Source organism: Tympanuchus pallidicinctus, unplaced genomic scaffold (genome assembly GCF_026119805.1).
Source record: "Tympanuchus pallidicinctus isolate F22 unplaced genomic scaffold, pur_lepc_1.0 scaffold21, whole genome shotgun sequence".
NCBI classification, from domain to species: Eukaryota; Metazoa; Chordata; class Aves; order Galliformes; family Phasianidae; genus Tympanuchus; species Tympanuchus pallidicinctus.
In genome coordinates this window covers 8621925-8647086 of record NW_026294733.1, presented here as the reverse complement: position 1 = coordinate 8647086, position 25162 = coordinate 8621925, and the positions used below count along the sequence as shown (strand labels likewise).

Genomic DNA, 25162 nt, shown 5'->3' with positions numbered 1-25162 from the left:
TGTTTCTGTTCAACAAATGTGATAAGAATTACTGTATCCAGAATTACTGTTTCTATCATTTTTCATAGAGATTAGATATTTACTCCCAAGCCTCTGCAAAATCACAGCAGAAACGTGGAGCTCTGCAGGAGTTCTGAAATCTTTCCTAAAGGCATGAAATAATTCAAGGTTGTTCTGACAACAGAACTGATTATCAGTTGTTTCATGTAAATAGTAATGTAACAAATTACTCAATGATTTAGATAATTTATTTAGATCTAAATATGAGTTCAGTGCACATACTGCTGTTGTATTCAATCACTGAAATCAATAATGTTATGCTGTAATTCTAACACCAAAATACTCTGGAATGTGGACGTGAAATAGTCTATAGTTCAACTGATTCATATTAAGTAATTGAACTCTTTGTATGAAAGAAAAAATGGCAAACGTTTACAATGTATGTGTTGTAAACACACTGTTTCAGTTACCACAGCCAGTAAACCAGAGAAACCATGACACGTCAGGTTTTATTTTTCTGAAATTGTGCACATTTCAAATCAAATGATACAAAGGGGAAAAGCTCATCTTTGCACAGCAGGAGAATGTCTAAATACAGTCAATTAGAATCTTTTGAGCATATTCTACCCCTGAAGAAACTCAAAATATAGCAGATCTTCAAAAAGAGAGAGAGAGAGACAGACAGGGACTTTTAACAAAATATATTATACTAAAATGATGCAACTTTTCTTCTTTCTTTTTTCCCCAGCAGCATTCTTCTGCCTTGCATTTTAAGCTAAAATATTTCTGCTCTCAGCTGGGTATTACCGTAGTCCACAAATGTTTTCATAGATACAGAGCAATTTATTTGAAGTGAGTGTGACTGCTAACACATCATTATCAGAAGTCAGCCTTTTCATATTTACTTTCATTTAGCATTCAAAATGCCATGTGAAAAATTACTTTTGTGTTTACTTATTAGCTCTTTGCCCTGGGAGGAATGAAATGCATGGTACCACATGGCTCCAATAGATTGCACCATCTGTTAATCAGCAGAGATACTACATAAAATAATAGGTACTCAATGAAAGAAGCAAACTCACATGCCATCCTGACGAGTGATGGTATAGCCATACTTTGGATACTTGACAAAGGACACGTTGACCCCAACTAGAGGCGTTCCATCTGTAGTCACCACTTGGCCTCTTATAAGAGACACAAGACTTGAAATGAAAATAATGAAAGGTAATAAAGTTAGTTATGAAAACATTTACAGTGTTTATAAACCGAGCGGTGGAACACATGTGCCTCATTTACTCTAAATTCAATTTGCTTCAAGGTTTATTAGAACCTGAAGATAGTACAGGATCACCCAGCTCTCTCTGTTTACTTAAATGAAGAAAATGTGTACCTATGCGTTGAGGCTTGTAAAGATGGAATGGGACTTGATGCCTTCCCTTGGGTTGTACCTCAGATGCAACTGTCTAATGAGGCCTTGCAGAGGCTTTGCCACCTCACATTCAGCTAAACCAGAGCTGTGACCCTGAAGTCCCAGAGCAGTGATGACCCATCACTTCTCAGAATACCCTGCCTGGCTACAACACCATCTGTGGACAGCTCGTACACTTTAAAAATATGGTGTAATAGTGTATCTCCATTTTATACAAATGATTTTCCAAACTACGGTCCATGAACCTTCATCTTAGGGAGTGACTGACCTCTGTACACTGTGCACTGCTTCCTGATCTGTAATCCTTGCTTTTCACTTTGTTAGTTGCAGAAGGGATTTGACACAAGGCCCGCTTTATGCACCGGCAGAATAAATGGTTTTCTTAGCCACCAGGCTACCCACTTTGCTTAAACTAAAGGGAATGAAGACTGGTCATTCCTGTACAATTGGGCACAGTCAGACTTCTTCTCTTTTGAGAGCACTTTGCTGCTGGAGAGCATGCAGCAGGCACATACTGCTGGATTCCAGCCTCCTGGAAACAGCAGCCCCACTCCTCCCTGCTCTGCTGCTCCCTGGCACAGTTGCCTCTTCCTGCCTTTCTCCTTGCTCTCATAGCTGGAGAGGATACTCCTTCTCCTGGCTCCCTTCCTCCCACTTCCCAATCCTGACAGAGGCAGCTTGGTGAGGAAAGGAAGATGCATGAGAAAAAGAGATGAAAAGGAGAAGCGCCTTGCAAGAAGGACCACAGCACTGAGCTTTGCAGGTGTGAAGTATTCTATACTAACTAGCACGAGGCACTTTAGGCATAGTCCACCACCTCTGACTGGTAGCTATACAGAGACAGAAAACAAAAAGGCCCATTTCCAAGCTGGCTTTGTGCTGGCAGGGCTGGAGCTGCGCACAACCCTTAGCAGGCTTCAGGCACACCGACAGAGACCTGAGAGCAAAGATTCCTGGACCCTGGCCAAGCTGTGGGATGAGGGGATTAAAGTGGTTTGTGTTGTGCCAAAAATGGACAAATTTAGTTCAGTTCTGGGACAGCTAGAAGGCCTGCATTATCCCCTATTCATGTATTTCTGAAGTGGTGTACATATCAGAGGTACATATTCATTTCCACCAGTAATACCAGGGTTGTTTTCAGGCCTCTTCTGTGATTCTGAAATGCTCAGGATGCTCTGATGTCTATTTCTAACTGTACTATCCACACTTGTATGAAGCACTGTGTTCATTTATAGTAATGTATACCACAGAATTTTTTTGTAGTCTTTTAAGAGGCCACATGTAAAGAGATACTAAAATATGTGAGATGCAAATAAAACAGAACTGAGACCCCTGCAACTCAGGACACTAAAAACTTAATGAATTTAAAATTTCTAACAGGATTTTTTCCAAAGAGTCTCAGCTCTGAAGTAGCCAGCTCCTGTTCAGGCTAGATTTGTAATTCTTAGAACATTCATACATGAATAGCTTGATTATTTCTAACTGCTTGAAATTAAGTAAGATGGGTGTTTTCAGCTGTTTTTTTTTTTTTAATTAAATTTAATTTTGTTAGTAATTACAATTAAAACTATATTACAGCATTATTTAGATCTCTTCAAACTCACAACAAGAGTGCACTTCCCATTCTTGTACACTGCAGTCTTTATAAATGATAAAGCTCAGCAGCTCTTGCTGAGTGGAAGAAACCTGCTTCTAGATGTTGCCAGTGTGTTAAAATGCAAATAAAACTCAAGTGTTATAAAACAAAAGCAATAATATAAATTGCAACAGAGTACCCTCAATGGAATTGATTGCTGAGATGGAAACACAGGAAGAACCTGAAAGCAGCATCTCATGTAAAAAGATGAACAAAAGCTCTGGGGGAAATTTTCCCATACAGTGCAACCACATAGATGAAATGTCATATTTATAGCTTGCTACCTGCTGTTGAAGGGATTTTCTCCTGGAATGATATGAGTGCTGTCCTTCCCCACTAAGAGCTTGATTCGATCATAGAATGACTTCACAGCTGGTGAACCAGAATGGCTCTGTTGTATGATGTCAAGAGGATCACGGGAACCCCGGCAGAGCAGGCTGTTTTGACAAGTAGACTGGAGGCAGCAATCTGGGTCTAGGCAGTCAACCAAGCCGTCTGAAAGGCAAGAATCATCAAGATTCATTCAGCTGCACAGTGCTATCAAGCAAAAAAATCTAATGGACATCTCAAGGCACTGGGAGAAAACGTTAATGCACACTCTTCATAGCATCTCTGTGCCAGAAAACTGGTAACTGAACCAGAAATACAACAGAGATGAGACTTTCATAAAGTATATTAGTTAAACATCATTAAAGTTAATTTACACCTGTGTTAGAGGAGAATCAAGCCCAAAGAAATCCATTAAGAGTCGAAATAAGGAAAAATGAATAGTGGAAGGAGTAAAGGATTTTTTTTTAATCTCTGCAAATGATTGCTTTACAAAGTTTTTGATTTACTTGCTAGCCTAGGAATTATGACATTTAATTTCATTTGTTCCATCTTGGGAGATGAGGGAAGGAGAAACAAGTTATTGTTATCCTGGCCTAACGAAAACAAAAATTATGCTGCACCCACTTTGGTAATTCATAGGGAATTCTGCTCTCATAAATATCTGAATGAGAACTCGGCCACGTGCTTGGGGTAAGTATCAGCCACAAAACTAGTGGGCTCAGCCATCACAGTACACACTACTTTGTCCATGAAGAATATTTGTTGAGAAATATTTTTAAAAATAATTATAATCTAACCACTGGGAAATGAAATGCAATCCTGAATAGGGATACCAATCTGCATAGGCAGATGAATCATAATTATTTTTATCACATATGGTAACGAATTCCAGCATCATCCCTTCCCTTCGTATCATTATTTAAATTAAATGTTTTCTCTTAATGGAGTTCTACTTAATAGCTTAGTAAATTAATAACTGTTTACTTTGAAGTATTATTATCTGTGAGAATTTAGAAACATTCATTCATCTACTTTTGAGAAATCACAAAAATCAGGCATCCAATCTGCAAGTCTGTAAACTTTCAGAGACACTGCAAGGCACATCAGTCTCATTTGCTGAGTACAGATACAGCCTGGGCACGCAGTGCATCACAGACACAAGAAAAACCATTCCAGAAGGTCAGCTGACAGATGTAGATTAGAGAAAGATCACAACTCATTTATTTTCAAGATCTTCCAAGCAGACCAGCACTACATTAGAGTGATAACTGGAAGGGGAAAAAAACAACAATCAGCTATAAGAAACTTTCTTATTTTACAATTAACCCGAATTTCCAGCAGATTGTTTGTGCCCGAAACAACTGATTCTGATTTAAGAACAAAATTGCCAAGGTATACTGACAACTTTTTCATTCAGCCCACTAAGGAAACTTAAGTTAGACAAACTATCTTGTTGTAAAAGCTATAGATTTCTTTAAAGTCAGTCGCCTATTCACATTAGGAGCCCCATTCATCTTGAAATCCCTTCCAACATGGCGGTACATATCTTTATTTTTATTTTGCTGCAGTCTGTTTTCCACCTGTTTTATGCAATCGTTGTGAAGACCCCATCAGCCTCAGATTTTAACTCAAGGCGATTTCTCTGTTAAGCTCCAAGAATCTTTTTCTTGCCATTCTTCTCTTTTCTTGGTTTGTGGCACTTCTAAAACTATAAACTTAAAGCTGTCCACTATTTAGTCCACTCAGTTCTTTTATTCAGACAACTCTCAGTGAAGAGAATCCTATCAGCAGTAACAGCAGAAACAAAATAGAGGATATAAATTACTCTTTCTGACAAATTTACATTTAGCTGTTACAGCTGCATCGTATTTTTGCTACACCTGTTATTATAGGTGAGTGTGTTATGTCTGTAATGACCTCATCACGCAGCAGATTATGGGCTGCTGTGACCGAACACTTCTGACGACACCATGAACTTTCAATTGCCATATCAATCTCAGTGTCCTGTCAGTCATGAGAATCACATCTTTATGCTAGCAAGCCCCCTTGGATATAGCCTGACATTGCAATCTTCAGTAAATTACCCTGTCACTGCCAATCTTACTGTTATCTCACAAACAATCAAGCAGGCAATCACACTGCTTTGAATTGCCAGTTCAGGACCTGGGAGGCTAAAAACATCTCCATTCCGTACCAGGGAGAAACCTGCGCGTGAGCTGTTTCACGCAGGAAGGTTTTCATGCATTATGGGAATTCATACTTGCACAATTTCATATACTTAGAGGAATATTTCATGTATTATAACGTAAATATACACACAATCTACTTGTTTGGATCATTATCTCATTTTAAATATACTGCTGCAAACTTTCTCAAGGTGAGTCTCAGCGTGAGAAACCTCCTTCATACACTGAAAAACCTTCAGTAATGCCTTTGTTCTGCAATCACAGAAAATTGTGATCTTGAGGCTACCCAGCCCAGGACACCATTGGCTTTGGTGCATGAGCACCTTGCTGGTTCACATTTGACCTTGTGTCCAATGGCACCCCCAGGTCCTTTACTGAAAAGCTGCTTTGCAGTGGGGTGCCCCTCTGTGCACTACAGAACAGGGCTGCTGGTTCCCAGTGCAGCACTTTGCAGTTTTTGTTGAACTGCATGAGGTTCCACTCAGGCCACTCCTCCAGCCATACTGTACCACAAAACATGAAATTAATGAACTGTTGTGCAATCAATTAGTTGCATTCGACTCAGTTGATTAAAATCGAGGCTAGAAAAAAATGTACCTTCTATTAGAGAAAACTGCCATAAGCATGAATTTTAATTAGAATTCAGGATTTTGTTTTTAATATATATTTCAGAAGATGTCATCTTCAAGACTTCCTCAGGCATGCTGAATTATTTATACAGTTAATTCAATGACAAAAACCTCACTATAGGCCTCATCGAGATACCACTGCTTGTCACAGCGCGTACATCTGAGTTTAAGTTAGCAGCACTCTGACAGGAAAGACACCGCAGAGGGAGTTAAGACGGTGCTAAGCTTTCTCCAACAGTTTGAGATGCAAAGAAGTCCTGACTCGGCTTTAACTTACAAGGAAGAAATAAGAAACGTTGATCTAACTTAAACTGGCAGCGCAAGATTAGCTCTCTGTTCCTTAGTTATTCCCAAATCTTTCCAGAAGCAAATTAAGTGACATGGGATTCCTCTTGAAGACTTCACATCTGTTACTGGGGATGCACTTTTTTTTTTAACCTTTTCTGAATGGTTACAAAAACTAAATCATACATAGGCTTAACGCACAGCAACAAGCAAAAATTTGAAATATCACATAAGAAAAATGATGCGCACAGCTTCATTTCAAGATGGCTTCTGAACACCATTAGAAGGCCTAAAAAAGCATACCATAGAAACAGTGATATATATTATTGCTAAAGTATCTAGGACCTCTAAACATCAGTTTTCCTTCACCACTTGAGGGAAGTTCTGAACATCTCCAGATGCTTAAACTCCAAAATTGTGCTACATCCTTCTTTGGAATGTTAGTTGACAGTTGAGTTACTGGTTTCTTTGTTTTCTTTTAAACTCCGACAAGTTAATTTCCTCAGTGCTTACTCTTCATCAAATCCTGGTGGTACTACAGATTCGATTCACGATGCGTGCTGGAATGGTCACCTTGTCCTGGCAGCCAGCTGCCTGGGAGGAGCTTTCTGTACCCAGCAGGAGACAGTGCTGTTTCCCAACAAAACTCCTGAGCACACGCTCAGCAGAGGGCATCCTTACACTTCATTAGCTTCAGGAGCCAGCCACTTTCAGAGCGGAATTCCTGGAAATACTTCTTTTTCCAATAAACATTTCAGACTTACGATTAAAATGGAGTGTGGGGGGGAGTGGCAGCTCCAACAAGCCCTGAGGGTGAAAGGGCCTTTGATCACTCTAAGGGCAAATTAGTTAATTTATCATGATCCGATTTTAATTATGTGTAGTATTAATATACCCAAGGTGAAAGAATTAGAGATGCTCTGTCAGATTATCAAAAGAATAGATCTTCCCTCTGCCAATATGGAAGTATTTTAATTGAGCTCTAAAACTGCATGCAGAATGGCTTCCACGGATAGACTATTCCACAGCCCAGTACATCTTATTACCAGTTTTTATCTAATATTAACTCAAATTTTCACTTTTATAGCTTGACCTAATTGCTGTCATTTTGGCATACGTTGTTCAAAATAATTCCTCAGAAGTCCTGGTGCTAACAAGAAAGGAAACGCTTCTAATCCTCTTCCAGCCCTACTCCTCAATTGGCTCAGCCTAGCTGGAAGGGCTCCCTGTGAAATGCCATTGTAACATTGATTTTAGAGCAAACCATGAACACGGCAGAACATTTTCACAACCTTAAACATGAAACAAAGCTGTTTTTCCACAAAAACTGGACTGTAAATCCCAAATTGTGATAAAATAGAAAAAAAAAATCACCCAGGCTTCTTCTCAGAATACCAAAAACTCCCCAGTGAGGTTTAAAGTGCCCTGGACTAGGGTAGTGGTAGAGCAGCAGTTCCCCTTCTCCTGCCCACCCAGGACAACACAGCACAGCTCGTGCATGCACTGAGCACATGGGGACCTTCAGGCCTGGGGATGCTGGCAGATTAGGTGCTCCAACTCCAAACCACACCTCCAGCAGAGATGACTGAGAGGGCTCCGTGATAAGACAGCCTTTAAAATACATTAAGTCAGTGCTTTTTAACCAGGCAATCTGCAATCACTAAATTTCTTGCTTTCCCTTCCCTGTGGGTTGTAAGAGCGTGCTATTGCAGTAACATATCCCACGGGGGACAGCGTGAGGATAAGCTGACTAATGTGTGTAAAGACAATTAGAGGCTGACACGAAGTTTTAACAAAATCACATACGAGCATACTCATTAGCTCTTGTCAAACTTATATAATGTCTAGTTTCAGTACAGATTTTATACTTGAGTCTACGTGACTCACTCTGGCCCCCATCCACAACAGATTTCAACCACTCATTACATTTAGAGCTCTAAAACTGACTATTGTGCAGGCTTTGGGAAGGTACTTTCTGTGCCAGGAGTATTCTGGGTATTTATATTGAGAACTTCATAAAATCTTTTGTCTGTGCTGAATTAGAGACCCCTGCTGAGGCAGTGCTTGTTGAAGCAAGCTAAATTACATGATTTGCTTTTGTGCTGTGAAATACTTGTATTATCTTAAATGTCACGAGCCTGATGCAGTATCAAGTCACAGGATTTGTAATTCTCTAAAAGCAATTTTTTTCTAAATGTTTATTGCAGAAAGACACTTCTCTATTTTCTTTCTGTCTAATTTTAGAGATGAGTTTTCTTAGACAACTCAAATAAACAGCCTTTCAATCAGTCAAGTGCACTGTCCTGACAGTGAACTTCACTGGGAATGTATTTTTCTCTTGAATTGAAGAAGATCCATACTGTAGCAGATAGCTGGCTTTCTCTCATTCATTATCTTTAATGTTTTGTGCCAAACAGAACTACCGCCAACTGTACTTCTTGGAGTTGTTACAGCTATATAGTAGCAAATTGAAGGGCAAAATTTGTCTTCTGAGATATGCACAACTCTCTTTACAAAGCCAAATGGATTTACCTTAGCATTCTATAATGTTTTGGCTGCTTCCCTTTCTTCACCACTGAACTGTAGTCCAGATAATTACAAAATTACATTCTGGGGAGAAACATGAACTGTGAAATGATACAAGCAATGAAAGTGTTTAAGCCTTTTACAGATTTTTTTTTTTAACCTTTCTGTGGCTTTTCTCTCCATCACAGTCAGATGTTAAATAAACCAATTTAGCAAAATTTTGGTAGTTTTCTGTTTTTCTTTCTCTGAGATAACATAATTTACATGAGTTGTCAATAAAAATTATAAATATCAGTATGACAATTTTGAAAGGATGAAAAAGGTGGGAGAAAAAGAAGAAGAAAAGCCTAGCAAGAGCAACTTAAGTGGTGATACGAGTCTCCTGACAAGGCTGCTCCTGGAGAGCTCTTCCTTAAATACCTCTTGTGGGTTATCTCATTGAGATCAGGATAAAGGGATCTCACAAGTGAGCTCCTTGCATGAACTGCTTCCAACATCTAGTAAAATATTCTTCAGAAAATGAATTTTTTTTTAATCTTGGTTTTTTGTTTTTTGTTTTTAATCTTGCTTAACACCCATTTTCCTTGAGGCAGTGGAAGGTTTAAGGTTAAATATACACAATTTAGGAAGACTCTTCTGAGAGGTTAAAAGCATTGTGCGATTCAGGAACCACCAAATTATTATAAAGCAGTTAGTGTAAAAAGATGGGTATAAATACGCTCCTACAGGGATTTCCTTATGCAATAAGTTAAAGAAATATGTATTTAATAAGTAATGCACTTTCCTCCCATTCCTCGAAATACCATTTTTAATCCCTTAATTTTCTAAAATATGTCTACAGTGAATTAAGTGGGCTATACAAGTCTATTGGGGGGATTATACATTGTAATCACAATTATAGGTCATCAAATTAAGCAGTTTCAAATCCCTCCAAAAGATGCTTAATAACTATTAGACTACTGAGGGAGCGATTAAGAAAAGGGATTAGATTTAGAAATGGTCACAGTGAGTGAACTGCATAACTCAAACATGTTTAGAAGAAACAGAAACATTTGTCAATATAAAAAGGATCTTAAAAGTGAGTCAGTGCCAAAAACGCCCCACCCACCGTTACCTTTTGGTTGGGTCTCTGCCTTAAAAACAAAGGAACAAACAAGACCCTCTGAATCTTTTTAAGCAAAGTATCCTATAGCGACTGTAAACATCTTCATAATGAAGACCAGACACAATTAATACTTACAGATGTGCTGGTAAGAACAAACACAAGTGACATTGCCTGTGCTGCCTCAGATCGTGCACAACTCTACTTGAACAGCTGTGAGAGGAGAAAACAGCTCTGGATACTGTCCTCTGGAATCCTGTTTTATCTGTATGAGTAATACGCACTGACATCTCATACACAACAAAGATTTGTAAGTTTCAATAGCTGCCACTTCTAGAAACAAACCAGCTAAGGGGCATTAATCTAAAATTGAAAGAAAATATTAAGTATGATATTTCATTTTTCTTTTTGAACTACGGTATGTAATGCACATTGTGGCACATAATAAGACAAAAGAGGACAAATCGGAGTCCCTTTGGAGTCAGTGGCAATGATCATCTTGACATCCATGAAATGAAGACTTGGCCCAAGGCCTTTGAATCTGATTGTGAGATAGAATCACAATAAGAATGGTTGAACAGAGAAAAAGCATCAAAATATGTTAAATCCACAGACACATGGGGAAGAACAGTAGGCAAAAAGTTATTGTTCTATTTCAGAGACAATCTGAAACAACTACATTTTAGCAATATGAAATGGATAGAGAAAGACGGATATTCACCTCTCCTCATTTAGACAAAATACTGTGGTTTTAACTACCCTGCCTTCATTTGAAAGACTACTTACTGTGTGTACTCAGTACAGCTCCAGAACTACTCACTCAGGTTAACAGAGCAAAGATGTTAACAAAGCAGCAAATGAGTTCAGCATTTGGCTGCAAGTAAGCTGAGTTGAATTTCAATGAAAATGAAAAGCGTGAGTGTGGAGAAGAGATTTCTGTAACATTCAGTAAACTTGCATTTTATGTGAAAGTTGGGGTTCCAGCAATTAGCTAAATCTTTAAAATTGATTCCAACAGTACTGTTCTCAGCTCCACCAAGTGAAGAAACTTAATTCTATTTGTTTCTTATTAGACACAGTCACAATTACATAAAGGTGCACGTTGAAGCACACTGCACACATCCCTTCCTTCCTCTCCACTCCTGAATGCTCCTGTGGTCTCCCCTGAGTTAGCACTAATAAACACAGAGGTCACTGGCTGTGCTCCTGGCCAGATGTGCAGTGAACCAGGCCCACACAGCGCAGAGCAGCTTAATGCAAAGGCACAACCCCACTCTAAGTATTAAGCGATGCAAGTTATTTTCAGTCTCGAGTTTTGTTGCAATTCTCACTTGTGACTGAGCAATTAACACCCTGATGGGTGTGACAGTGAGTCTGTCCTTACAGAGAACACCTGGGAAGGTCTCAGGCCATCTTAAAGAAATCTGAAACCCAGAAAATCATCAAACTGCAAGAGCAAAAAATCATAGAGACACTGGGAAAACAGATGAGTTGTGCAGTGCAGCTCACTGTACCACCAGTGCACACAGTGATTGAATCCAACAGCTTTAATTGATTAACATACACCTTGCTAATGTTTGAAGAAACAGACCACTGGACAGGTGTGGAACAGATTCTAAGCTCTCTTATGGAAAAGCTCTACAGAAACATGACAAGGATGGTACTACTAGAGACCAATAACGATCTCTAGATTAAAGCACTGATCTCAGGGTCGGGAGATAAGGGTTTCATTTCTGCTTTATTATAAAATCCCCATGAAAAAAAGGCCAAGTGGACTTTTCAGGTTGCTGGGACCTTGACAAGCGTGCAGATGTTCAGAATACATATGCTCCCTCAAGAAGCAATGAGCAGCAGTCTCTCTAGCCCCTAATTTCAACCTGCAATTGCTGAGAACTTAGGAATTCTCCCCTTAAGTATTCTGCTATTCAGTTACACTACAGCCTTCAGGTGTGACCATGGTGAACCAGAAACCATGCATCTTCAAAGGTAGTGCTGATCAATATTACAGATCTGTTGTATGGCACATATATTCTACATAGTCAGTGATTTCTCTTTCATAAATTTTTAGAATTTTGCAATTTTAAACTGGGAGGAACAGCTGAATGACCTCAGTAGTCAAATAATTATTCCCACATGCCTTTCTGTTTCACAAATGCAGAATATTGTCCTGGAATAAGTAAACAAGCTGTTCCCCATATGCATATATTTTAGTTCTTTTTTAGACACCTTATCTCAGTATTTCTAGTAATATTTTCTAAACTCCTTGTTTGGGGAAAAATATGATGATACACTCATTTACAAATTTTTCTTTATAATCTTCAAAGCTAAGAAAGCTGCAAACATAAGCAATTAGCAATTAAGCTTTTAGTTTCTTACAGTGCACACCAATACACTTAGTGCGTTTTCTTGTTTAGTTAACGGACCAAAGTAAGGAAGCAGACTCCACATAATATAACTTGGAGTTTGATTCTGTTTCTTACAGAGGAGTAACAGATTCAGTAATGCCAATAAAACAAATTCCAGTTTTCAGAAATTCAACCAGCTCTACTTCTTCCAAAATATTCCCATCAGTACTGATCACATGAAACCAAGGAACTAATGGGGAATTTACAGATTAGACCTAGCAGCTGATATCCAGGTGTGGTTAAAATCATGGTGCCTCAGTTTTGGAGTTATGAACCGTTTCTACACAGTGAAATCTTATATAAAATTAAAACACAAATTTACCTTAGAAGCGATCATTCATATAAGTCAAATGTTTATCTGCAGTTTTAAGAAGTATCTCAAGTAAAACATTTATTAATCAGCAAACAGCAGATGCACTCTTTAATTGTTGGTCAAAGAAAAGTGAAAGAGTCCCAAGGAAAAAAGTTGTGTCTGATGTTTGATTTTTAATGGTGAGCAGAATCAAGTGGAAAAGAATCTATGGTGACTTACTATAGACACTGCAATAAGACATACAAAAAGCTATTTGAGGTGAAGGGGATAGTTTACCAAGCAGTCTTATTTATATGATACATCTTCTAAAAACTGCTTTCAGGTCAGTATAATTGACTACAAAGTGGAAGGCTGTACAAAAAGAGATAAACTAAAGTGATCTTTGTAAAATGCAGAATAAGTTCTGTTTTTTATAAAGGTATTCCTGATAAAGGAGAGAAATTTGAATGGGGATTTCAGAACCTTACCATATATGATCGCTCAGCACAACTCACTCAGCTCTGGCGTATGAGCTGTGAAATACGGCAGCACGCTACAATGACTTACATGGGCTGTGCACATAGGAGTATGACCCTGGCCTCTTGCACAGAGCTACAAAAATGTTCCTAGCTATCCTGCTAAATCAGCTGCTATGCTTGTGCACACAGGCATAGTAAGCTGTTCTGCAATGCACGTGTGCCAGGAGCCTGCAGGAAGAAGTTCCGTCCCAGCAGTCTGCACTCAGCACCCCTGAAACGCCATGGGCTGCAGTGAAACTCCAGAGCGCTCAGCCCTGTTTGTTTCAAAAGGAGGGAAACAACAACACTTGATGATAATGACAGCCAAACTCTTTCTGAAGTAAAATGACTCATGAAGAAAGTATGGATAACCCTCTGGTCTTTAGGGATGGGGAATTGGAAGACTTCTGCTCACCTCCCTCGTTATCCTTGTTATCGGCACAGGAGGTTTCCATGGCAACGTTGCATCCAGGCCCTCTCCAGCCGGTCTGGCAAACACACTGCCAGCTGTTCTGGCCCAGTGTGCACCTCCCATTGCCATTGCACAAGTCAGGGCAGCCATCTGGGGGAAGAAATGAGACAGGTAAGTACAAGGCAGGCTTATTCACACTCACACTCACGCTGCTGGCAATATTACTGTGCATACAGAAAGTTTTGCTCTTGCTGGTGGGAAAAACACTTGCCCTGCTCCAGTGCCATGACTGCGATGTGAAGATGGAAGGTCAGGAAAGGGGCTAGCCTGGAGAAGTGGGGACTTAGCTCAAGCCTGGTGGGAAAATGAGCCCTAACAGCAGCTATGTTCTAAGAGCCCTGTAAATGTTCCCATCTGGAGTTAAAAGCAGTAGACAGAAACAGCAGTCTGCTGGCAAGATCGTGTTTTTTTTCCTTCTGTGTGTTTGTGTACATATATGAGAGGGGGAATGTTTTCTGAAACAAGTACTTCAGTGCTCAGGTGCCATTTATACTGTGCACTGCATGATTCTCAAGAGCTTTCTCTACACAAAGTTTCAGTAAATGATATTGAAAATATTTTCCTCTTTTAACAATCACTTAAAAAGACTATTTATTTAACACTGACTTTACTGAACAGTATGATGCAACCTGCCATGCTTTCTGAAAGAGAAGAAGAGATAACTCACAAAAGATACATGTCTTTTATTGGCTATGAGAATTATGTGTCCAGCAAAAATTAAATGGGGAACAAAAACATTCACTTGCTGAGGTGCTTATGTGCTCCAACAGAATGTCCACAGGCAAGAGAACAACTTGACTGCTTTTTATTTTTCCTGCAACTAAATTATTCTCAAGAGATGCCTCTGTATATTACTGAGCATCCCTTTGGAATGAAGGGCATGAAAATCAAATTCCAGCCTGTAAGATAATGAGGTCTTGATAACCTTCCAGATACACCACATCCAATCCACACAAGTCTACGGATGTGAAAGAAGATTTGATAGTCCCGCAGTGGACCTCTCCTATCTCTTCTAATTAGTCTGAGCAGGAGGAGAAGGCTGTGTTGCCACTCTGACAACAGATATTGGAACCCAATCATTCAAGCTCTCACATCTAGTTAGGAGATACAGTCTCATCCTGCCAGGTATCTATACACCCACCACATAACATGTCTCTCGTTGCCTTTTGTCTTGGGCAGTGAATTTCATCTCAAAACAGCTCACAAAGCTTCATACTCTCCATTTTCTTTTCAGTACCAGTCATGGGTCACTGAAGGACCTCCTACAGACTCTCAGACTCCTATAGAGTCTCATTGTCTAGCTGGAATAGTCCTTTGCATTTGCCACTGTGACCCCATGCTGTGACTATGAAGTGCTCCATTCCCTTCCCCAGGCATTTTAGCGGCAAGGAGGAACTAATGGGCAGCCCTTGCTCTTTTCATCAGGCACAAGCAAGAAAGCAGCACTGGGAAACATCCTGAAAACAAATAACTGTGTTCTCTTTGTCTGAGCAGCACCACTTCAGATATGCAGCACTGGAGAAAGACTAAGTCACCTTTGCAACCCATGGCCTCTGCAGGTGACCAGGAACAAGAACAACTGTCAAACTTACACAGCTAGTGCTGAGAGGTTGAGCAGCCTTCCAGAAATCTCTCATTTAGCCTGCTATGCTTACGGAACCTTCTACAAGTGCATTTCTGTCAGCCTGTTCAAAAAGTCAGAGCTCTGAATTTGGGTCTCTTCCTACTCCTTGTAGCCTTTGCTATGATCAGGTGATGCTAGAGAGGAGATCTTCTGACCCCAAACTGGTTTACACAGTGCTGCGGAGTTTCCTTGTGGGAAAGCAAGCTGCCTTGCATCCCTGCTGTTCACCAGTGGTATCACTAGAGGTAAACATTCACTCTTACTTTACCTTACTGGGCTCCTGAGAAATTCAGAGTGAGTAATTAAATTTTTAGGATGGAGACCTCAGCTGTCCTGTGGAGAAGACTGTCTAAAGATAACAGCAACCAAAGTTTCCACATGTCCTGCTTGGTGCTCAAATCTATACCACTGGTAACACTGGCACAGCAGCTCCACCTCTACCAAATGTCTCCAAGTAAGACACCAGATCTCTGTGAACACGGTCAAGATCATTCAGTTCATTCTACAGAGAAAGCTGTCAACAGACATAAACAAATCCGAAGAGTTTTCAGTGCTGTTACTGTGGACTAAAAAATACAGTTCCTCCTTCTCTTAAGTGAAAGGTTGTTTTGGCATTACATACCCCAGCTATGAAAATGCACTTGTTTTTCAACCCAGATAACATATTTTCAAGGCATTTATTTTATCTCTTTGGCTTGTCAGGTTGTTCGAATGACCAAAATGAGAAATGTCTGAGGGGAGGCATCATACTGGAGAAAAAATTATTCGTTTTAAATGAAAAACAAACAGTAATTGTGAATAAACACACAAGGTTGGCTTTGTACTGAAGCACTGAAGAGAATTAAATCATAGGAACAGTTTACTTTGCATCATATGAGCAAGATGAAAACACGAACAGTAGGGAGCTAGCAAAATCTCTGAGAAGTTTATGTGCAGCTGGGGATTAATGGACATGACTTTGCTTTCAGCTTAAAGAGGGAAGCAGGCATCACTGTTATAGACATGATGTTGCTAGGAAACACTATGCTACCTCTGTAGTTTATTTAACGGGCTTCCAAAGACAGACTTTGTGCTTGAGTAACCTAAATATCAGAAGGATAAAAAAAAACAAAAGCAGTTGCAGACTACAATATGATCTAAGTATTTTGACAACAATTAATGGATGTGTTGACTTTCAAAACAGCTTTAAGCAAGGGAGAAGAGTTGAACTATTTTGCATGCTCATGTGCATTTATGCACACACACTATGCTTGTTTGTATATGCACATCTTTATTCAAGCAAATATTTACACAAGTACACAAGATCTGTTAGGCCAAAATTTATTCTAATGACCCATTAACTAAATAGACAAAAGAGTCCCATTATAAGTTACTATATAAATAGCAAGTTTTTTTTTTTTAAAAAAACTTTGTTTAGGCAGTGCACTTTCATTTGAAGTCTGGCAATCTGCATTTTGTAATTCCTATGTGCCCACGTGCACAGGGACTGGTGCAGACCAAAGACCCCTGCACACAGCGTTCACACAGCGCCTTGATGCATTTCAGTGCATTCTGAGAGCAGACAAGGCAGCAGAGCCCCTACCTGAGGAGCATCAGCTGCAGAGTTCACTGCTGGGCGTGCGACCTTTGCTGGAAACACACTGCAGTCAGCCCATGGTAGTGCTGAGTGCTTTGGTACAACATGGTTTCATTGCGCAGCCGCAGCTCACATCACAAAGCGTGCTACCTCCTGGCTGCCTTATGGCTCTACTCACAGAGAAAGGCAGTGTGAGAGAGCAAGGCAGGTACAGCAGTGAGCAGATTGGAATCTAACCTTGAGAAGTAATTCAGCACAGCATAAAGCTCTCAGTCACTGCACGGAGAGGGTCCTCCATGCTAAGCAGACAGGTTGCTATTCCTAAGGTGTAGAAAAATTCTACTCATCTTTTCTATTACAGTATGCTTAATGGAAAATGTCAAAAAGCTAGCTTAAAAAAGAAGAAAGTGCTTGTTTAAAGTGCCAGATTGACAAGCTATTTATTCACAGAACAGTCACTGTATGGGCAACAGCAGTTCATGTGTCTCGCTCTTCCAGCTGTGCCTGCACAGCCCTGCACACACTGCTGCAGCAGGAGGCCAAGCACTGAGGCAGCTCCTTCCCTTTCAGGCTCCCTCTGGTCTCTGAGACTGGTGAGTGTATGTACAGGAACATATGCATTTTGAATTAAAATAGCAAGATAAAATTCAGTGCTATTTTCAGTGTACTGTCGGGAATATGTGACTAGCATTGTAGGGAGTATCACAGTAAGAGAAGATTTCAAAATCAAAACACTAAAATCCATTCTCCACTCCACTCCACAGAAAAAGCATCCAGCATTCATGTCAAGTGAATGCTGGAAGACACTGGGAAAGGAAAGGGAGAAATGAAAGCTCTTATATCTCTGAATCTAAACTTTGAAAACAGTTGATTTTCTTGTCCTAAGAATGAATTTGATTTGTGTCTCTTGACTGTGCTTATCAGTAAGAGGAAGAGAATCCCCCATGAATGCTACATACACAATGCAGTAGAAGAACAAGATGCTGTTACACAAAACACTAAGAAATAAGAATACACAGAGAAAACACTTTGGTTATGTTTTCTCAATTTTAAACTCTGATCAAATGCATATGAAGAATTATTTCATTTCAGTTATTCCTTAATATTCACTATGGAAAAAGAGTCAAGAAGGTTCAAGACCTCCAGTTATACGTAACAGGAAAAGAAAGCGCTGTTTGAAAGCCCTTGCAACCCAGAAGACACAACGTATTAAATACTAGACTTTGCTATCTGTTTGTAGAGCTCCACATCGCCACAGTCCATGATGGGGCCTAGAAGATGTTATAAAAATAGAAATTAAAGTGTTACTGCTGCTCATATTAACAACTGAGGAGTGAGAAAAATATAGTGACCCCAGAAAACAAGAAGAACTGCTATTACTGAGTTCACTGTAAGCAAAATTAAGTCCACTGCTTCCAGCAGGCCTATGTCAGCTTTATCTGCTTCTATAACTTCTTATTTTTGAGACCTATGAGATTTATAGAAAGCTGAACTTAACAAGAAAGCTCACAGAATCATTATGAATAGTCAAGAAAATCAATATGGACAGTCGTTTTCAAGAGTGATAATGGTTAATGTATTTATGAGACAGTACTCATAGGTTTTATCTACGGTAAAACTATTCTGGGTCAAAACTGTAAGGTGATTAACTCACTGATGAACTCAGCAAATGAATTTCCAGTATCTAGGCAGTACATCAAAAATCTGAATCCAGTTTTGGATAAATTCCACATTGAGTTTGTTTCCATTCCACGGATACTGACAAACCCCAGGTACACAATTACACACGTACACAGCTACTCAGGCACATATAGGTTTTCTTTTGCATAAACTAATTCAAAGCTCCAAAACAAACTCTTCAAACAAATCAAAGTACAGTGACATGCCATTCAGGTAATTTGTGTTTTGCATCTAAATCTTGAATCTGGTTATAACCACCAGAACTCACAGAGGGACCAATCACTTGAAGGAAAAGAAAGGGCAACAAGCAAGGAAAACGAGAAACAGCAGAGAGAGGAAAAAGGTAAAAATGTTCCCTGGCACCTAATAATCACATACAGTAGTAAACATGATTTTATTCTCTACCCAGTTTGTACATAGAAAATTACATGTAAATCAAGAGGCTACATCTGATTCCTTTAGTCTGAAAGCTATCAGGCATGGATGTCTCCTCTAATTGATAACTAATGGAGGGATGTGGGTTGCTTGTACCTCTCCCCATTTAGTTCACAGTGCAGCTATTAGCCTGAAATATAACACCTCTCATTTATCTTTGTCTAACTCCATTTTCTACATCTTCATCCAAAACCCTCTGGCAGGCAATGGAGTCTTTCCATTGACTTGCATGGATGCTGCACCAGGTAGTCCTATGGGTACAGATGCCTTGCAGTGAGGACTGTGGTGCTCAGCCCAGGGTTCTCTGTCACACAGTATCCATTACATCAGTTTCTAAGGGAAACACTTAAATTTCAGCTAAATCTTCCTCCTCGTTATAGTTGTTAAATACAGAGCTGCAGTAAATGAAGGTACTCTGACACAGTACCTACAAAATATAGAGAAATTAGAAAAAAGCAATAATGATAACAGTTTAATTTGTATTTTAGAGGGCTATCACTGTTTTCATACTTTTCTGTTCATTCCTTCAGTGTGTTGCTGCTGACCTACGGCTATCTAGCAAGTAATAAATGAGGTACACATAATGAGGTACCTAGCAACACTGAAAAAAAATCCACAGCTTTTATTTTGCTATTATTATTTTTAATCCTTCAATTCAAAAACCTATGGGGCTCAGTTCAAGCCAAAGAAAGGACATAAAATAAAAATGACAGCATTATGGTAGGAGCACACAAGTTATTTTCTACATCATTATATTTCAACAAGCTCATATTTCAATAAGCTCAAATCCAAAATATGTAACCCAACACATGCCAACACAATTTACTATTTGTTGAGTGAGAAGTGAAGCTCCTCTGATTGAGTTTGGACTGTTCCAGAACACTCTCCAGAGCCTGCAGAGGCCCAGCTCAGGTCTTCAAAGCAGGACAGTTGCACAGACTGGCAAGCTGTTAAGAACTAACTCAGCCTTTCAGTGTAACAAAAAACCTGATTGCACTGCCCAGCTGAGTTACAAGTAAAGAAGAATGGGCCAACTACAATTTTTTTTTAATTGAAAAGGATGAAAAAAAAAGGAAAGTTAATAAGTAAGTTTCAATAACTCCGAATCACGATTTCTTCCATGCCAACACTTACAGAGCAATTACAATGCTAACTACGGTTTCTGGGAAATGTATGTTATAACAAAATTTCCTTTAACATTGCATCAACTTACTACATATCTACGTTATTGATTTCGCTTGTAAAGGTAGTAACTTGGAGAGCACCTTGGTTTCCAGGCAGAACAGCAAAATGAGAGAAAAAGATGTGTGTCCTTAGAAGAGAAGTAAACCTCACAAAAAAGGGAACCACTGGTACTAAAAAGCAAGCCTTGAGAGAAGTCACTGGCATGAAGAGAAATAAAAAATAAGGATAGAGGGAATTTCACATTGCAGTACAGATCACAAAACTTCGAGATGTAAGTAGCAGTCCATTCTTTTTGATCCAGTTTCACTCTGTCTCAGGCACAAGGGCTCCCAGTACTTTCAGGGGGAAGATCCCCATGAGGTCTCCTGGCACGTATGGAAGGAGTTCTCCAACTACACTGAGTTCTGGAGCAACCATACCCAAACTAACAGCTGGGCAGGGAAAAGAGGGCAACGCATTTGTGCTTCACTGCCATGAGGCTTGCGGAAACCAGATGGATGCATAACAAAAGAATCCAGGTCTGCTCTGAATCTCGAGTACACACAAATAGCTTCAGTGAACCCAAGAATTTGGACTAGGAATACACATGAGACACAGTTTCAGAAAGGAATGGAGTCTGCACTGAAGGCAGTTCCAAGATGGAGAAGCTCCTGCGATGCTAGGAGGCCAAGTGCCCTGCTGCAACCAGCAGTGCAGATCGGGACCATGCAAGTGTGGGGTGCTCAGAGGATCCTGCCCCCATGGCTCCCCAAGCACCTGACTGTGGGCAGGGAGGAATGGGTGCTGCTGCATGCCCCAGGAATGCTAACCACAACACAGAGGATGCTCCATGTTCTGCACAGAAACAGCTCTGTGCACAGTGGCTTTATCAGTGGCCACTTGAAGGCAACATGGCAAACGTACCAGCATAAACCAGGTAGTTACACAGAACACATGGGCGTGTGGAAAGACACTGCTGCAGCCCAAAAGCTACAGAACAGGTGCGTAGTTTTGTCTATAGCCTGAGCAGATTATTTCCTGAGATTCTGGACTAAAATGAGACTCTAGCAGCATATTCAAATCATACAGTGCACACTCTTCAGACAACATTCATATTCAATTCATCTTCATATATCCAATAAAAAGATACATAAATATGCAGTAAAATTTGTACTTAAGATAGAGAGGTCTTTCAAATTAATCTTACTGTAACAGAATCCATTTAGAATATAACTTGGTATGAAATTGCATTCATAAAGCCAGTACCAAAACCATAATCTTTTATTGTATTAATGTTTCTGATACAGGGTAGAAGGGCTGGTATCATCCTTTGTAAAACATAATATTGTTTCTAGAGGAAGGATCCTTCTCAAGCTGGGCTTATCTCTAAAATAACATCAATATGAATAGTTTATCGACACTGAAATGATAAAGTGACAAAACTGACAGGATGTGTAAATTCAGTCAATTGAAGAGCAACAAGCAAAACGTTGACCTCATATTTAAAAGAACGGATAACATAATTAAAATGTAATAACTAAAATCCCTACATTAATCACAGTGCAATGGCAGGGAATTTGAGTCATTCATTTGTAAAAGTCAGGATTCACACAGTAATTGCTACTCAACTTCTTTGCACAAGTGTAATTTGCTTTCTATTTCAAGTATGTGGCAGCCATGTATTTGTACAGTTTTTATATATTTCAACTTTTTTAGTAGTTAGATTTTTAAAATTATTTCAAATATGTGGCAACCATGTGTTTGTACAGGTCATGGAACTTTTGCGAATAAATGCTTTGGCAAAGTGTTGGTGTACTTTTACATGTAAATATACAAGACTTAGAAAACCTGATCTACAGTGGTGCACAAAGTTGTGTTCTTTTCCAATTATCTTCACCCATCCTACCCTCACCATGTCCCAGCGATAGGCCAAGAGAAAAAACATGCAACGTGATGTTTAAGTGAGAACTGTACCTAGCAAAAGGACAAGTGAAACTGACCAGCAGGTGCCAGGCGTCAGGTTTCAAACACTCAGTTTCACTTGGCTAACCGAGATTTATACATCCAGCACAGTGATCTATTTTTTTCTTGCTTCAGTTAGGAAATAACACGAATGTGTAATATTGGTATTTTTAATAGATAAAAAAATGTATGAACTCAGAATCATTTCAGCTTACTGAAGCATTCGTAATATTTGAGCCCTGAAAAACAAGCTGTGAGTTTACAGATTTCTTTCCTTTTATGCTCCTCTATACAGATTTCAACAAAAGCGTGTGGACAACAACAAAGCAGCTCTTACTCCATTCTGCACTCCCAACTGACTAAGCTTGCCAGTGGAGATGGAACTGCACCATGTTCATCCAAATGGGAACACAATTGGATGATCCTGTGAATGCAGCCTGTAGAACACTAGAGATAAATCCTATACTTCAGCTGCTTGGATAGGAACTTCTAAAATCCCAGTATATATTAGAACGCTATACTGAGGTAGGCCTTCATTTCAAACATTTAAAATCTAAGACACTGTTGACATAAAAAGTGCAAGATCAGCCCTGAAAAAGGCAGGACTGCTTGCTACTACCAAGGCTCTGTACCCCCAGCTCACTCATTTGACTGAAAACCCTCCAGTGATGCAGATCCAATTTTTCTCTCTGAATGCCTCGATGAGTCAGCAGGGGAGATCACACTGTCACTGGCTAGCTTTTCTCAAGACAGAAATGCCATCCAGCATTTCTTCTGCTTGAAATTTTAAATGAGACTCACAGTCACTGGCTTTACCTCTCAGAACATACTTGAAGCAATGTTGTCATTTGTTGCAGCAAATTGCAGGGAATTTAAGTGCCAAATGAGGTTAAATCGGACAATTTCTGGTGAGATACATGAAATGTAACTACATTAAAGTAATTCTTCAGGCTTGATGTAGTATGAAAACTCCAGGATGTTTGTAATTAAGCAGGAAACCTTGTCCTCTGCTGTGCTCACACACACCTGAATCTAGGTCTCTTACATCAGTTTTGGTAACAATAAAATTATTTCTTGTATAGTGCAAACAATGATGGCACAGCACAAAGTGATAACAAGGCAAGCAAACAAACTCCAGTGCCTTCTGAGGAAATATATAGAGAGAAACAGTGAGAACAACAAAACCACCAAATGGTGAGCTGGGAGGGACAAGAAAGCTGCTACAACAGACCAGGCCTGTTAGAGGAATACTGCAAATATGGAGAAGTGTATTTGCCTGAGAAAAAATGTCAGACTATCATGTAATTAAAGTAGCCATTAAATCTTATGAGGGACTGAATCCTTCTGAACTGTTTGAGCTGAGGGCTAGGACATAATTGCTCCATACTGGCAAAACTCTGACAAATCCAAAAGAATGATATGGATTTCAATCAGCTAATATACAGCCTCAGTGTTCACAGCAGTCTGCTGCACCTTGGCCCTCAATATAATGCTTAAAAGCTACTGCACTGGCAGCTCTTCAGACAAGGATGTGCCTTCAGCTATTCCTGTAAGGTAACTGACTAGCAAGCATGGTAAAAACAACAGATTGTGGTAAAAAACATTTCTAAAATGCTGTGGTGGTTTTTCAGCTCTTCCTGCATCCTGAAAGGGTCACGGATAAGCAGTGCTTCTGTCTGAATGGCAATGGATTACTCAGACGCTGAGATCTCCTTTCATTAGCCTGGCATTACTCTGACCATTCAGCATTGAAGAAAATCTTGGATGTAACCATTCTAGCCATGTACCACTGGTAGCAACTTTTCAGTTTCCGTATGTTTTTACACATTCCTACTAAACTAAGCTAATACTTCAGATCTAACACAATTTTGCATTTCCAGGGAAGACACAGTTCTCAGTTCAGTCATTAACTTCAGAATACATTGATACACTTCAGAAATTCTACACACAGGACATGTAAGAGCTGTGCTATCAATCACTTCTGAGGGACTCTAACAGTCCATTTCATAACAAGAATTTACCTCCCTTATACTTGCCTTGACTTCAGCAACACAATATATATGGGCTTACATTAAATTCAGCTAGTTGAATGCTGAAGCATTTCCTCTTGACAAGAACAGGCACATCAAATACTATTTTAATTCTCTCACCACTGGCTTCTTAAAGAAATTTAAAACCATGTTCAAGGCCTTACTTCTTATCTGGTAGGCTCAGGATATTTAATATGCCTAAGGTACAAGGATGGCAACTGGGGTTGAGAGCTCTGCTGAGCTGACAAAAGCTCATCTTATCTGTGTAGGAGGTAGAGATCTTAAGCTGCCAACTCAAAATTATGAAATAAATTCATTCACTTTATATATAAGAACTTACATATAGAAAAATCACATATCCACTTTCAGCTCCAAATACAAATTGAATTTCTTTCACCATAACACCCAGAATATACAAATAGCTTTACAACTATACAGAGGAGGATTAGAAAAGAACCAAAGTGCACTAGTAAGCCCAGCCTGCACTTGGTGACCAAACAGAACTGCTTCTCTCACACTAGTACTATTGAAGAGTAGTTTACAAGAATGTTTCTAATCCTGCTTACATTTGGACATGGACTGCATGATGTTATGATGTACAACACTGACGAAAACCCACGAAACCATGGCAGAGGGCAGGGTACACGTGCACGTGTATGTGCATACACAAGAAAGGCACTACAGTAAGAGAAAGATATTGTGAACTACTTGCGTTGCTCAGCGTGCCTCTGTAGATGCTTAGCTACAGCAGCTGGCTAATAGATAGTGAAGGAGGTTGTAGGCTATCTGCCTTAAAAACTATGGGCCTGGGTAAGGTCTGATGTGAACTAATCCTACAGTGCCATTTGAGGAAAAGGTTGGACTAGATGACCTCCTTCCAA

At 39.6% G+C, this 25162-nt stretch overlaps 1 protein-coding gene across 16 annotated transcripts in view; it reads right to left on the bottom strand.

Moving 5' to 3' along the window:
- Positions 1-25162, bottom strand: part of TENM2 (teneurin transmembrane protein 2) — a 602430-nt gene that overhangs the window by 32655 nt on the left and 544613 nt on the right. For all 16 annotated transcript variants that reach the window (XM_052684852.1, XM_052684855.1, XM_052684854.1 and 13 more), the window contains 3 exons: positions 13754-13900; positions 3350-3560; positions 1083-1202 (listed from right to left, as the gene is read on the bottom strand). In XM_052684852.1, the coding sequence (XP_052540812.1) occupies positions 1083-1202; positions 3350-3560; positions 13754-13900 (478 nt within the window). The remainder of the gene's footprint in view (positions 1-1082; positions 1203-3349; positions 3561-13753; positions 13901-25162) is intronic.